Source organism: Phacochoerus africanus, chromosome 9 (assembly GCF_016906955.1).
Source record: "Phacochoerus africanus isolate WHEZ1 chromosome 9, ROS_Pafr_v1, whole genome shotgun sequence".
Lineage (NCBI taxonomy): Eukaryota > Metazoa > Chordata > Mammalia > Artiodactyla > Suidae > Phacochoerus > Phacochoerus africanus.
Window position 1 is genome coordinate 6,647,001 of NC_062552.1, and position 14,213 is coordinate 6,661,213.

The window sequence follows — 14,213 nt, forward strand, 5'->3', positions numbered from 1 at the left end:
TGTGTATATATATGTGTGTGTGTGTGTGTGTGTGTGTGTGTGTGTGTGTGTTTATCCTATTTTCAGGCTAAACTACCCCCAAATTTTGGTGCCCAGTTACTTTTGCATCAACTGAAATGAACACTACTGTTTGAATTATCATTTATTTACATGATAACCAAATTTATTCCAACAACTAGGTTAAGTTGTCTAAATTGGCTGAAAATCTAGGAGGGAGAATTGGTAGCAGCAAGTGTGAAGTTAAATTACCATCTATTTTTTTTTCTTTTTTTATGGCTACACCCATGGTATATGGAAGTTCCCAGACCAGATATAGAATCTGAGCTGCAGCTGTGGCAACACTGGATCTTTTAACCCACTGCCCTGGGCCCGGGATTAATGCAGTACCTCCCCAGGGACCTGAGCCAGTGCAGTTGGAGTCTTAACCCATTGTACCACAGCAGGAACTCTAAGATCGGATTTAAACACATCTACCCTGGCCCTATGGTACTAGTGTGACTCTTCCTTAGCCATCTTTCGGGCTTACTCCCTTCCTTCCAGATGCTCCTCAAAGATTACCTTGTTTGTGGGGTCTTTCCTGGCCCCCCTACTATGGAATGGTATCTCCACCCTTAGCCATGCTCTTATGCCTTATTTTCATGGTAACACTTACTCTGAGTGTTATTACCAACCCCCAAGACACTATCTATTGCCTTGTTTAGGTCCGCCTTTCTGCATATAAGTGTAAGCTTCGTAAGGAAAGGGAATAGGGCCTGACTCAGATGAGGCACCAAATACCTATTTGTTGAAAGAATAAATACATGAGCGCTGGGATTTAAATGAACTAGATATTGAAGGCAAATCTGTTGTTTGGTTTTTGTGGTCATGCCTATCTTTGAAGCTGCTGAAATGGATTCCTTTTTGCCACTTGCCAAATCGATAGGTAAGACAACGGCTCCTTTATGTCAGTTCTCTAGCCACACAAAGGCTGTTCCTGCAGAAGAACCTGTGAGGTGAACTCGACCAAGTTGCCACAAGGCAAGTTTGAACTCCCTATTTCTTCCTGTAGTGAAGTTTGTTCAGCTGGTTATCTTATCACATCCTCCCACCCACTCCACCCACAAGCTGAAGATGGCCCATGGCGCAACTCTCCTGGAATAACACCCCTTTGCACGCACAGAAAACCTTTACTCCAGGAGTTGCAATGCACTGTACAATAATTAATTGCCTCATGAAACAGCCCGACAAGCACGAAAGTATTATTTTGATTTTAGAGATGATAAATGGGAACTGAAAGATCTGAAAACCACATCCCGCCCTTCATAAGGACACGGAGGAGACAAAGGAAAGAGGAAAGAAGTCCATCTTCATGCAAAGCGTTGAAAGGGTCGCTAAGGGTTTCATGGCAAAAAAAAGATTGCATTGAATTTGGTGCACTTCTTTTACAGGAACAGGGAATCTTTCCTGGTTATTTTTCACGACTGTAAAGAAAATCAGTCTATGTCCTTGTGCTTAAAAACGAGGTCCTTTCTCATTATTCAAAACCATTTTTGGATCACTCATTCCAACTAGATGCCATGAGACGTGCAGGAGACAATGTGTTTCCTTGGTGTCTATGAATCTTACAATTTAGTAAGAAAAGTGTGAATACATGCAAATAACTCTAATTTCAAACCAGTAAGTTCAAAATGCCTTCAGAGAAATTAAAAATTCTAAGGGATTTGAGGAGGAAAAGTTAATACCTTTCACGATCTCAAGGGTTAGTTTCAGTGGCACGATTTCACTGTCACGTCTGAACACTGGATCTTCCCTTTTCTTGAATACAGTTCTCTCTTTGAGCATGAAATGTCCAGAACAGAATAAAGAAAGAGGAAAAATACCACACAGAAAAGTGATCACTGCCGTCACTCTTTGGGAAAAGATTAATGAAGAATACGAATTGTAAATAATACTTCTTTAGGACTCATTATGTCAAAGGCTCTGTTCAAAGCACATTCATTTATTGGTCCTTTCATTCAACCCTCCGCTCCAAACGTATCGGCTGAGATCCCGCTTTGCACCATAGGATTAGGGAAACACAGATGTGAACCAAAGCCACAAAACCCTTGCTCTGCTTAAGCTGTCCTTCTAGGAGAGGAGAACAGAAAACAAGCAACTAAAGACGTCACAAGTGCTATGGAGAAAAAGGAAAGGGGGCAGCAGAAGATCTGTTGGCAGCAGGTGGCGTCGGGGAGGCTGAAGGGCTCTGTCAATGCTATTTTGCTTAGAGGTTCTGTTTTATTCAGGCAAAGCCTTTCTCAGAAGGAGACATTTGAATCAATGTCTGAAGAAAGTGAGAGTATGAATCATGTATATGATTGGGAGCACAGCGAGCGCAGCGAGAGGAGGGAACAGCCAGGACCGTGGCTTTGAAGGGAGGGAGGGCCCTTGCCTTATGCTCGAGAAAAAGCCAAGAGGTCAAAAGCCCTGGAACAAAGTGAGCCAGGGGAGAAGCAGGGGATAACATCAGAACAGGGAGAAATGGAGAAGGAGCTGAGCACGTAGGCCTCTAGAGACTGCTGAGGGGTACGGCTTTTTCTCTGAAAGAACCGGGAACCCCCGCACATCATTTCTGAACAGGGGAGTGACCCGTATGACATTATGAAAGGAGTCACTCCAGCCAATATTGAGGGATAAACTGGAAGGAAGGTCACTGTTAGGGATTGAGTTGTGTCTCCCTGAAAGATAGTGAAGAATTAATTCCCGGTTCCTATGAATGCAACTTGATTGATTGATTGATTGATTGATTGATTGATTTAGGGTCTTTTTTATCTTTTTAGGGCCACACCCCGCTGCATATGGAGGTTCCCAGGCTAGGCTTCAAATGGGAGCTGCAGCTGCAGGCCTACACCACAGCCATGCTGGATCCTTAGCCCACCGAACAAGGCCAGAGATCGAATCCACATCCTCATGGATGTAGTTGGGGTTCACTAACTGCTGAGCTGTGACGGGAACTCCATGGATGCAACTTTATTTGGGAATAGAATCTTTGCAGTTGGTCAAGTTAAGATGAGGTCAGTAGGGTGACCCCAGTCCAGTATGACTGTGTCTGTATACAAAGGAGACACCAGGACACGGATGCAGACATGCGCAGACAAAGAGAATGTCATGTGAGCGTGCAGGCAGGGATTGGGCGATGCATCTATAAGCCAAGAAATGCCGAGTGTCGCCAGCCAACCGCCAGGAAGAGCCAGAAGGGAAGCGCGAGACAGATTTTTCCTCAGCAGCAATCAACCCCGTCACTGCCTCGACCTTGGACCCTGAGCTTCCAGAATTGTGAGATGATAAGTTTCTGTTGTTTAAACCATGCCGTCTGTGGCGCTTTGGAATAGCAACCCCAGGAAACGAACACAAGCACTGCCTCCTACACAAATTATTGTGTTCAGTTCTCATTGTAAGCGTGGGGGGTTAATATTGTTCCAAGTTTTAGGTAAAAAATAAACTGAAGCATAGAGGGATCAAAGCATTTATCTAAGATGAAAGTGAGTAAAACAGTAAGGCTCACATAGGGCTACAAGGCCACCTGACCTCAGCATGCAGACTCTTAAACTCTGTCTCTACTGCCTCTCTCTCTCCTTTCTTTCGTTCTTTTTTTTTTTTGGCTTTTTTTTTGGGGGGAGGGCATATAGATAGTTCTCCTATATGTTGGAACCACAGCAACACAGGATCCGAACCACGTCTGTGACCTACACCCCAGCTCACGGCAACACCGGATCCCAGATCCACTGAGTGAGGCCAGGGATCAAACCTGCATCCTCATGGACACTCGTGCAGTTCATTGCCACTGAGCCACAACGGGAACTCTCTACTGCCTCTCTCAAAGACACAGTTGAAAATTTTGAAGTGAGCAGAAAATTCTGCCAAAGTGCTCGTTCCAGTGGGAACTTAGGAAATTATATTTACTTTAAATCATATGCATGTATTACACAGCTTCATCTCTGCTTTTTATTGTTGAGGCTGGGGAGGGCGAGCAAGTGTTGGGAGAGGGCTTGGATATAAAGAAATAGCCCCTATCCCTTCATTTCCTTTTAGGAACAATAATGTCCTGGGAAGCAGAACAGCTATGTCGTATCCTGCCCCAGCCACTAATGACTCTGGGTCTCAGTTTTTTCATCCATTCAATGAGGAAATTAGGTTAAAGAATTTGTAAGGCGTCTTCCAGGTCATATATTTTGTCACATACCTTGTTTTTCTATTTTTAAAAATTTATTTGAAGATAAAATATATCCACTGACAGTATTACCAAGATTAAGATGTAGAGCTTTTCTCGGAGTTCCCGTTGTGGTGCAGTGGTTAACGAATCCGACTAGGAACCATGAGGTTGTGGGTTCGATCCCTGGCCTTGATGAGTGGGTTAAGGGTCTGGCATTGCCGTGAGCTGTAGTGTAGGTCACAGACGAGGCTCAGATCCCGCGTTGCTGTGGCTCTGGTGTAGGCTGGTGGCTACAGCTCTGATTAGACCCCTTGCCTGGGAACCTCCATATGCCTCAGGAGTGGCCCAAGAAAAATGGCAAAAAGATTTAAAAAAAAAAAAAAGATATAGAGCTTTTCTAGCATCCCCTAAATTTCCTTGTACTACATTCTAATCAATACCTATCACCACCCCCTGCCACTTCTATAGTCTCCTGCTTGAACTAACAACATTTCAGAACTTCCATCAAAGCAATATTTTTCCCGTCATTAAACTTCAGATAAATGAAGCCTCGCAGTACATACTGTTTTGTGTCTGACTTTATTATTATTATCTTGGTCCATGCCTACAGCATCCAGAAGTTCCCCAGGCCAGGGATTGAACCCAAGCCACAGCTGTGACAACTCTGGATTCTTAACTAGCTGAGCCACCGAGGAACTCCAAATATCTGCCCTTTTTACTCAACATAATGACTTGGAGATTCATTCATGTTTTTGGATGACCAATATAATGTAATATTTCGGGGAGGGGTTGGAAACATAATAAAATATGTTACATATATCCATTATAACCATGTTTTTTCAGATTGTACATAGAAAGCAGGAGTTATCATACAGATAACTGTGCTTTTGTAAATTACACATCCATTTCTTTTTAGAGTGAAAAACACATAATGTTGAAGAAAATACTCTTCTCTTCATAACTGAAAGGTGTCATATGCTTTCAGGCGAGGAGGGCAGAAAACCCTTCCTTCTGACCTTTAAAGCCGATTGCCCAACTCCAACTGTCACCATCTTTACTCCAAACAAAACCAACTACATACAACCCCCACGACATGCCATGGTCTCTCTTATTTTCTCTCTACAGAGGCTTTTCTTTCTACATAAAATGTTTATCTCTCTTTTTGTCACTTGGAAAATCTTTCCTTGTTTCTTCCAATCCTAGATAAGCCATTGCCTTCTCTCTGCCGTAGTCCCTGGCCCCCCGTTGAGTTCTCGGATCCTGTTTTTTCTCTAAATACGTGTTCACGACCATTTGCATTGTCTGCTTTGTATGTCTTCACTTGTAACTTGAAGTCAGCGTTCTGTCTTTTCAACTTAGTAACCCAAGAAATGAGCAGAGGTCTTGGTACAGAGCCAGACACAACAATGTTGTTGATGAGGAATAAGTAATTAAATAAAGTCCGAGGAACTTTTTGCTTCCACCCACCTCTAAAATTTTTTTGTATGAACAGATACCCAAGCAAGAATGTACAAACTCATCTCATAGTTCAACTTCATATTTTTAAAATTAAACAAAAGCAAGTACTCTTTTTTTTTACCCTTCCCCACATGAATAATTAAATAGTTCCAGTGATAAAGAACTAGTTTTAGGATATCTCCCCTCCCATTAAAAAAATATAAAAAAGAAAAATATACAAGGCAGATGTCTTCAGGCATTTTAACAAAAACCAGTTTCAGACTCTCAGAGAGAAAGGAAACCCAAGTGAGCCAAGTGTCCTACTACTCTTTCTGGGGAGAATGTCCCATCCATACTGCAGAAAACTGAAATCCAAGAAGAACCTTGAGGTTATGATGCACTGATGCAGAGTTTGAAGTAGCTTCAGAGACTGGAATCTATATGGTGAAGCATGGGCATTCTCGGATACACAAGTAGGGTTACTCTGTGTATGTAACTGAGGGCTGGACTCTCCATGAGCCGTGATTTATCAAATAGAAACCATTATGAAGTGAAGAACAGAATGAAGATTCTAGAAGGTGAGAAGAGCAGTGGGTTTTTTTTGTTTGTTTGTTGTGGGTTTTTTTAGATATTGGAGTTCTAACCCTACTGGAGAATGGTTTTCAAATTAACACCTGAGGACATCCTCAGCTTCCAGCCGAAGCAGAAGAAAGGACTCGCCTTAAGATTAAGAACCACACATCATAAAGTAAGAGTCTAGACCAATACTAACCAAGATTTAAACAATCCTGGGGAAGATTAGCAGTGAAGACAGAGTTTGGAGTTTGAAAGTCTTCAAGTTAGAGAATATTTCAGAGTCTTAAGACATACCTTGCGCTTTCCTTAGATACATCCTAGCAAAATTTAAAACCAAGAAAACTGAAGTTCAAGGTGATTCTGATCTTAATGTACCTATCTGCTAAAACAATAAGAAAAACTCTTCCCAGGAAGATAATGGTATTCAGAGTCTCTACAACTTGAAATGCAAAATATCGGAAATGCAATACAATCAAAAAATAAAAAGGAAAAAGTGGAATCAAGAAAAACAGCAGAGGAGTTCCCATCGTGGCACAGTGGGTAACGAATCTGACTAGGAACCATGAGGTTTTGGGTTCGATCCCTGGGCTTACTCAGTGAGTTAAGGATCAGGCGTTGCCATGAGCTGTGGTGTAGATCGCAGATGCGGCTCAGATCCTGCATTGCTGTGGCTCTGGCGTAGGCCGGTGGCTATAGCTCTGATTAGACCCCTAGCCTGGGAACCTCCATATGCTGCAGGTGTGACCCTAGGGAAAAAAAAACAAAAAACAAAAAAAAGAAAAAGAAAAACAGCAGAATAAAAAACAACCTTGGGATGGTCCAGGTATTGTATTCAGAAAACAAAGACTTTAAAACATTTATTGTAACTATGTTTAAAGAGCTAACAAAAATATGTTCAAAGAATTAAAGAAAGATATGGTCCAGATGAGTGAACTAATAAAGAATCTCAACAGAGGAATGAAAAAACTAAAAAGGAACTAAGTGGAAATTCTAGAAATAAAAAGTATAATTGAAATGAAAAATTTATTGGCTGGCTCAGTAAAAAAAAATCAAGACTTAAAGACTGATCAAATTAAATTATGCAGTTTAAAGAACATGGAAAAAATACTGCAGAAAAGAAAAGAAAACCAGAGATACAGCAAATATCAAATGGATTAACATACATGTAATTGAAGCTGCAGGTGGAGAAGAGAGTGAGATTAGCGTTGAAAAAAAATTTTTAATAAAAGGTGGCTGAAAACCTCTCAAATAAGTTGAAAATCACCTCCTAAAAAAATGTCAGAGGAGGTCCCATCATGGCTCAGTGATTAACAAACCTGACTATTATCCATGAGGATGTGGGTTTGATCCCTGGCCTTGCTCAGTGGGTGGGGTATCTGGCATTGCTGTGGCTGTGGCTGTGGCTGTAGCTCCAATTTGACCCCTACCCTGGGAGCTTCCATATGCTGCAGGTGTGGCCCTAAAAAGCAAAAAAAAAGTAAGTTATAAAAACAAGAGAATGAGGGGAGAAAGTACATGGAATTATATTTTTGCAAATTTATTGTACTTAGGAAGCTGATTGTGAGATGTGAGATGTGCTGGGGTGAAATAAAATGGGAAAGAGGGAAAGCGACCTATGACATGTCAGATGCAAGACGTGGAGTATAAAGAAGTAAAATGTTGACACTTTGACTTTATAAATAGAGTCTGATGATGTGAGGGTGCCCACTGTTAGCCTTAGGAAAAAACGCAAACACTAATAAAAGGAATGTAAAGAAACACAGTATTAATCAAATATTTGGTTACCTCCTAAGAGAAGCAGGATTAGAAAAACTGATAGGACAAGTGGAAAACATTCAGAAGAGAGAAAGTCATTAGACCATAAGCCTAAGCAGATAAATAATTATATGTAAATAGACTAAAAACCCCAATGAAAAGGCAGACATGGTGAAGTTGGATTAAAAAAATTAAGGGGAGCTCCCGTCATGGCTCAGCGAAAAGATTCTGACTAGTATTCCTGAGGATGTGGGTTCAATCCCTGGCCTCGCTCAGTGTGTCAGGGATCTTGTACTGCCATGCGCTGTGGTGTCATTCACAGACATGGCACAGATTCCCCCATTGTGTGGCTGTGGTGTAGGCCAGCGGCTGCAGCTCTTATTCAACCCCTAGCCTGGGAACTCCCATGTGCCATGGGTGCAGCCCTAAAAAAAAAAAGAAAAAAAATTGAGACCCAAACAAATCAAGAAATGAATTTCTTCATTCTGTTATCAAGAAATGAATTTTAAAATGTGACATGGGAGTTCCCTGGTAGCTCAGTGGGTTAAAGATCCTGCATTTTCAGTGCTGTGGCTGGGGTTCCATCCCTGGCCCCGGAACTTCTGCATGCTGTGGGCATGGCCAAAAAAAAAGTGCAGTCACGTTGAAAGGAAGAAAGTGGGGGAAAAAAAAATACCATTCAAGCAATAAGCATAAAAAGGTGATGGACCTACATAGAAGAAATAACCTCAAGACAAAGATATTACAATATGGGATTTTTCTTGCATGTCCTCATAGAACAGAGCAACTTTCCAACCAAGAACAACAGACTCAGACAGAGGCCAGTGAAGCTCTTTGTTGTTTAAATTATTTATGGTGGGGGGAGGTGACAAAGGGGCAGAGCCACTCTGTGGTAGCGACTTAGCTTATCAGCTTACCCATTTTGCAGTTGTCTGTACTAGAACCCAGAACGTTTAGATTTATTAATGTGGTAAAGAGAAATTCATACTGTGGTGTTTCTTGACTTCTAAGAGGTTTTTCCTATATTAATGTGGAATTTTATACATTTTTATTTGTAAATTATTCTTATTGGGTTTCTCTAAATCTCGTTGTGTGATGAATAGAGTTTACATTAAAATTTTTAAAAAGCAAGCAAGAAACTATCAAACAAATGTTTCCCTCCAGATTTCTTAGAACAAGGCCAAACCGAAAACGCTGATAAAATGTAAACACTGTTGTTTGATTATCTAGTGTGACCACGAAGTCTATAAACAGAGACAATATTATTTTAATGTTTATTTTAATAATAATATCAACAAAGCACTGATTTTTGCCTATGTTTTTGGCTTATCATTTTTTCTTATCTCTGGAAAACAGTCTTCTGCAGTAGGCACAAGAACAGAATTTTAGATCTGAATTTTTATCATTTGGGCAAAATTCTTCATTTCTGACTGTCCTAATATTGAACTTAATGATTTCTAAGAGAATTTTAATCTCCAAAATAGAATAAAAAGGAGTGATGAACATACACAAGAGTGAGAACACATAAGAAATCCAAGATTGAAGGACATAATAGTACATTAAATCCCTGTGTCCAGTCTTTTGAGTTCCTCATCTCAGCAAACCCTAATACACAACATTTTTTTCTTTTTATAGCTGCACCTTTGACATATAGAAGTTCCCCAGCTAGGGGTCTAATGGGAGCAGCTGCAGACTCACATTACAGCCACAGCAATGCCTGATCCAAGCTGCATCTGCAACCTGCGCTGCAGCTTGGGGCAATGCCTGATCCTTAACCCACTGAGCCAAGCCAGGGATCAAACCCACATCCTCATGGACCCTATGTTGGGTTCTCAACCTGCTGAGCCACCATGAGAATTCCTCCACAAGTTTTGTTAAAAGATTATTTGCTAGCATGAAACTCATGTGCTCTAGAATTCTACTAGATGTGCACTTCTTGACCGAGTTAGCATCTTTCTGTGTACAAACAGCATGGACCAGATGGACCTGTGATATTTTTTTTTATTCCAGTGACTTAGGAAGATACACAGTGCTGCTTAGTTTCTCTCATTTATTCAGTTACCTGGCATGAAAGTGAGTGACAAAAGGTTAAGTGATTAGATAAAAGTGGGATATTAGTGACCTCTCTCTCTCTCTCTCTCTCTCACACACACACACACATACATACAACAGAGCACCTCCATTTTCTGGATACTTAAACCCTGCTCTAATCCACGTTTCTTTTTTTGTTTTTTTTTTTTTTGGTCTTTTTCTAGGGCCACACCTGTGGCACATGGAGGTTCCCAGACTAGAGGTCGAATCGGAGCTATAGCCGCTGGCCTACGCCAGAGCCACAGCAACTCGGGATCCGAGCCATGTCTGCAACCTACACCACAGCTCATGGCAACGCTGGATCCTAAACCCATTGAGTGAGGTCAGGGATGGAACCCGCCACCTCATGGTTCCTGGTCGGATTCGTTAACCACTGCGCCACAACAGGAGCTCCTCTAATCCATGTTTCAAGTGATGTCAGGTTAACAGAATCTTTTAGTAAACACTTTTCAATAAACTTTTGGTAATAGTCTGTTACTAGCTCTGTCAAAACTACAGCTTATTTTTTTTATGGACAGCCTAATTAGCAGCTACATGCAAGTTCACAATTCAGAGTTGTTTGTCTACTTTTCAGATTATCAATCCTCTTGGGTTTATTATTTTTCTCTTAAGTCTATGAATAGAACCAAAAATATCAACTAGTGCAATCTACCCACTTCCTCTGTAAAAAAAAAAGAGAGAGAGAGAGAGACAGGAACTAAAACCCATGTCGCAATTTTCAGTTTTCACTATAACAAATATAATGTTCAAGACAATATAAAAGAATTGTAAATAAAAAAGGACCTGACAGAAAATATACTGCCTATTTTTCAGGATATTCCTTAGAAATCATAAAACATTTATTAATATCTCAAACAATAGGAAAATGGGCTAGAGGTTTCAAAGACATATAAGTTGATTATTAAAAATTGACTTTAAAACTGAGTTAAAGCTAGTGATGTTGAACTGCTTTACAATTTTAGTGAAGAGATATTGTCATTTCCGCTGGCTAAATTAGCTCAATGGGAGGGTATTTACAGATTTTTAAATTACTTATGTGGAAAATGTCCAGTTTATGTTTTCTAGCGATTTTGCACTATAGTATCTTGAGCTCAGGTAGGAATTTACTTGTGGAAGAAATAGGCATTCAAGAAGATTAAGCTAGAAATTGGCTCGAGATTTACAAACTGAGGAATAAGAGCAACAGGGAATCAATTCAGCCCCTGGGGATATTTCAAGAAAGGATGCTGGGAAAGCTTTGTGCAGAGTGCAGGAGGCACAGACTCTGTCTCTGCCACAATTCTAGAAGTGACTGTGCTGAGATCTTCAGACGGGCAGCTGCCCTTGATCTTTTGAAGCTTTACCTTTCAGTGCCTTTAATTTCAAGATTACCCAGGGGTCACACAGAGTTTAATGAACACACTACTCAATAGGTGTGTGTTTATATAGTTTCGTTTTGTTTGTTTGTTTGTTTCCTACACCCACAGCATATGGAAGTTCCCAGGCCAGGGATCAAATCCAAGTGGCAGCTGTGACCTATGCCACAGCCGCGGCAATGCTGGATTCTTCACCACAGAGACACCACCACATCCTTAGCCCACTGTGCCATGGTGGGAACTCCAATAGGTACATATATTAATGAGAGTCTATGTATAGAAAACAATAAAAAGTACTAGATTCAGGATTATAAGATAAGATTATGCCTACGTTTACTTAGGTAACCATAACTGGATTGTTGCAGGAATTCATAGAGACCATGTGTTCCTATGTGTTGTCTGCCCATGAAAAAAATTGTTGTTATTATTAGTATTTGGAAGAGATTAGGGCGTGAGGACAAGGATGAGGAAGAAGAAAGAGTTGAAGGAGAAATACATGGAATAATTTGGAGAAAGGGGTAAGGACTTGTTATTAGAGGTATCTTTAATGCAATTATTATCATGCATACTCACCAAGCGATAAGAAGAAGAAGAACAAGGAAAAGATGAAGTTTTTCTGAAGAAGATCATCCCAATTATTTGTAAGATGGATTTTCTGAATATAACCAAAGGATATGTCTTCAGACATGATATATGGAATGGGAAAAATATCCCAGGAGGAGACTAAAAATGACATTAGATCCCTGAAAACAAGTAGCTGTGGGTTGAAAATCATAAATGTGTTTTTCAGTAAGGGAAAGAAACAAGGCAAGCTAAGGAGGGCGGAAGTTCAAATTTGGGAATTAACTGGGTATCAACAAAGATTTCTCATGGGCTAGAAAAGAGAAAGACAGACGCAGAGAGCAGACAAGTTAGAGAAGAAATAAGCATTTAGAGAGACAGCCGATGAAAGAGCTCAGGGAAGGCTGTCATAAAATACACGTTGCATAATACATGATGGATCAGTTCTATTATTTAACTTTCCAAAAGATGTAACAATACAGAGATATGCTAACCATCATAGTCAGCATTAATTTACAGTGGGAGAAATAATTAGAACCTCACTTTTTCTGAAGAATAGAGTGAAAATGTAAACAATGCTCCCCTCCAGGCAAGTGCTTTATCAAGTTGACAGGTGCATTTGAATTTCCATGGGTGGGGGATATAATAGGTTATTTATGTGTCATTTTAATAGAAAGACCCAACCACCAAGATGGACAGCAGACTTTATCAGTACTGCTGTTTGCAACTAATCCTCCAATTTAGTACCCCATGAAAATACCTGCAACAAAACCTGTCCATTTTTCTTTTACACTCCATTATGGAAAAATCAATATGGGTGCTATTCATCACAAATCTGCTTGGCGGGTGCCTGAGCCACAGAATCTGAAAAACCCTGACAGTTTAGCACTCTGCGTGGCAGAGCCTATTGCTATGGTTTTATTCTACCACATTCTGCCACCCAGAATGGCCCAGGTGGCCTAGTATATGCTCTAGAGTCTCATATTGTTGGCCAGAGACCCTGAATCTGATGACTTTTAAGGAGAACATCATCTCAGTTTTAAAGCCAAGAACAGAAATTAGTTGACATCCAAACTTGATAGATTTCATTTTAGTCTGTTTTTTAATAGTCAAGCTGTGGATAGTTACTGAAAGTTTCATCAAATTTATTATTTAATAACTTGGTGAACCTAGTAAATAGTAATTCATTCATGCAACCCACAAACTATACCACTCAGTTCTTTGCTATTCAACCAGGGTGAGCAAAGTCATGGTCTGACTGCCTATTTTCCAGGAAAAAGGGTCTTTGTTTTTCCTACAAAGCATTTTCACCAGCGTTTGAAGAATACTACATCCTTGAGTATGTACATATGAATAGAATGCCAGAGAGCTCATAACTGTCAATTACAAAGCTCCATGAGACTAATTATCAAAGTGTTGCAAATTCAATACCTCCCCTAAGGAAGCATCTTAAAAAGAGAAAGTTTATTTAATTCCTCTTTGTTCCCTCCAAATCACCAACATGTCATATTTGCTAAAATTTGCTTCATCAATTAATATTTAATGGAGCAAAGCTTCATTCATTTATTTTTGCTATATATTAGCAAAATTAAACGTAGAAAACAAACTTATGGTTACCAAAGCAGAAAAGGGGGGGGGAATGGGATAAATTTGGAGTTTGTGGATTAATAGATAGACACTACTGTATATCAAATAGATAAACCATATGACCTACTGTGTAGCACAGGGAACTATATTCAATATCTTGTAATAACCATACCACAAAAGAATCTTAAAAAGAAATATGTATATGTATATTCCTATATATATCTATACACATATAGATATAAAACTGAATCACTTTGCCATACATCTGAAACTAATACAACATTGTAAGTCAACTATACTTCCATAAAAATAAAAAATATACATTATAGATAACTGATTAAAAAAACATAAACAATTCTTAGACATTAAGGTTCTAAAAAACCTAAATTTAGGTCAACTAATTACATGGACTCTGTATGAGATTCTGGTTCACTCAACAAACACTCCAGACCCTTTACAGGTAGAGAAAAACTTAAGACTACATTTCCCAGACCCCCTTTCCGCTGTCAGTCCTTTTATTCATTCCTTTCTTCTTAAACTAGCCATGGGGGTTCTTTTCTCCACAATCCATATCCCTGACTAGCAGGCAATCCAAAGACTGCTTTGAGGTATTTTGGCAGTTAAGTGATAAATTGTTATTTCCATTTTGAAGTCATAATTTTGCCCTTTAGACCTGGATT

General features: G+C 39.9%; 1 protein-coding gene across 1 annotated transcript in view; it reads right to left on the reverse strand.

Moving 5' to 3' along the window:
- Window positions 1–2,411: 2,411 nt before the first annotated feature.
- LOC125135665 (uncharacterized) overlaps window positions 2,412–14,213 on the reverse strand; it is a 236,344-nt gene continuing 224,542 nt past the window's right edge. The window contains exon 10 of the mRNA XM_047795999.1: window positions 2,412–2,558. Within this exon, the coding sequence (XP_047651955.1) occupies window positions 2,412–2,558 (147 nt within the window). The remainder of the gene's footprint in view (window positions 2,559–14,213) is intronic.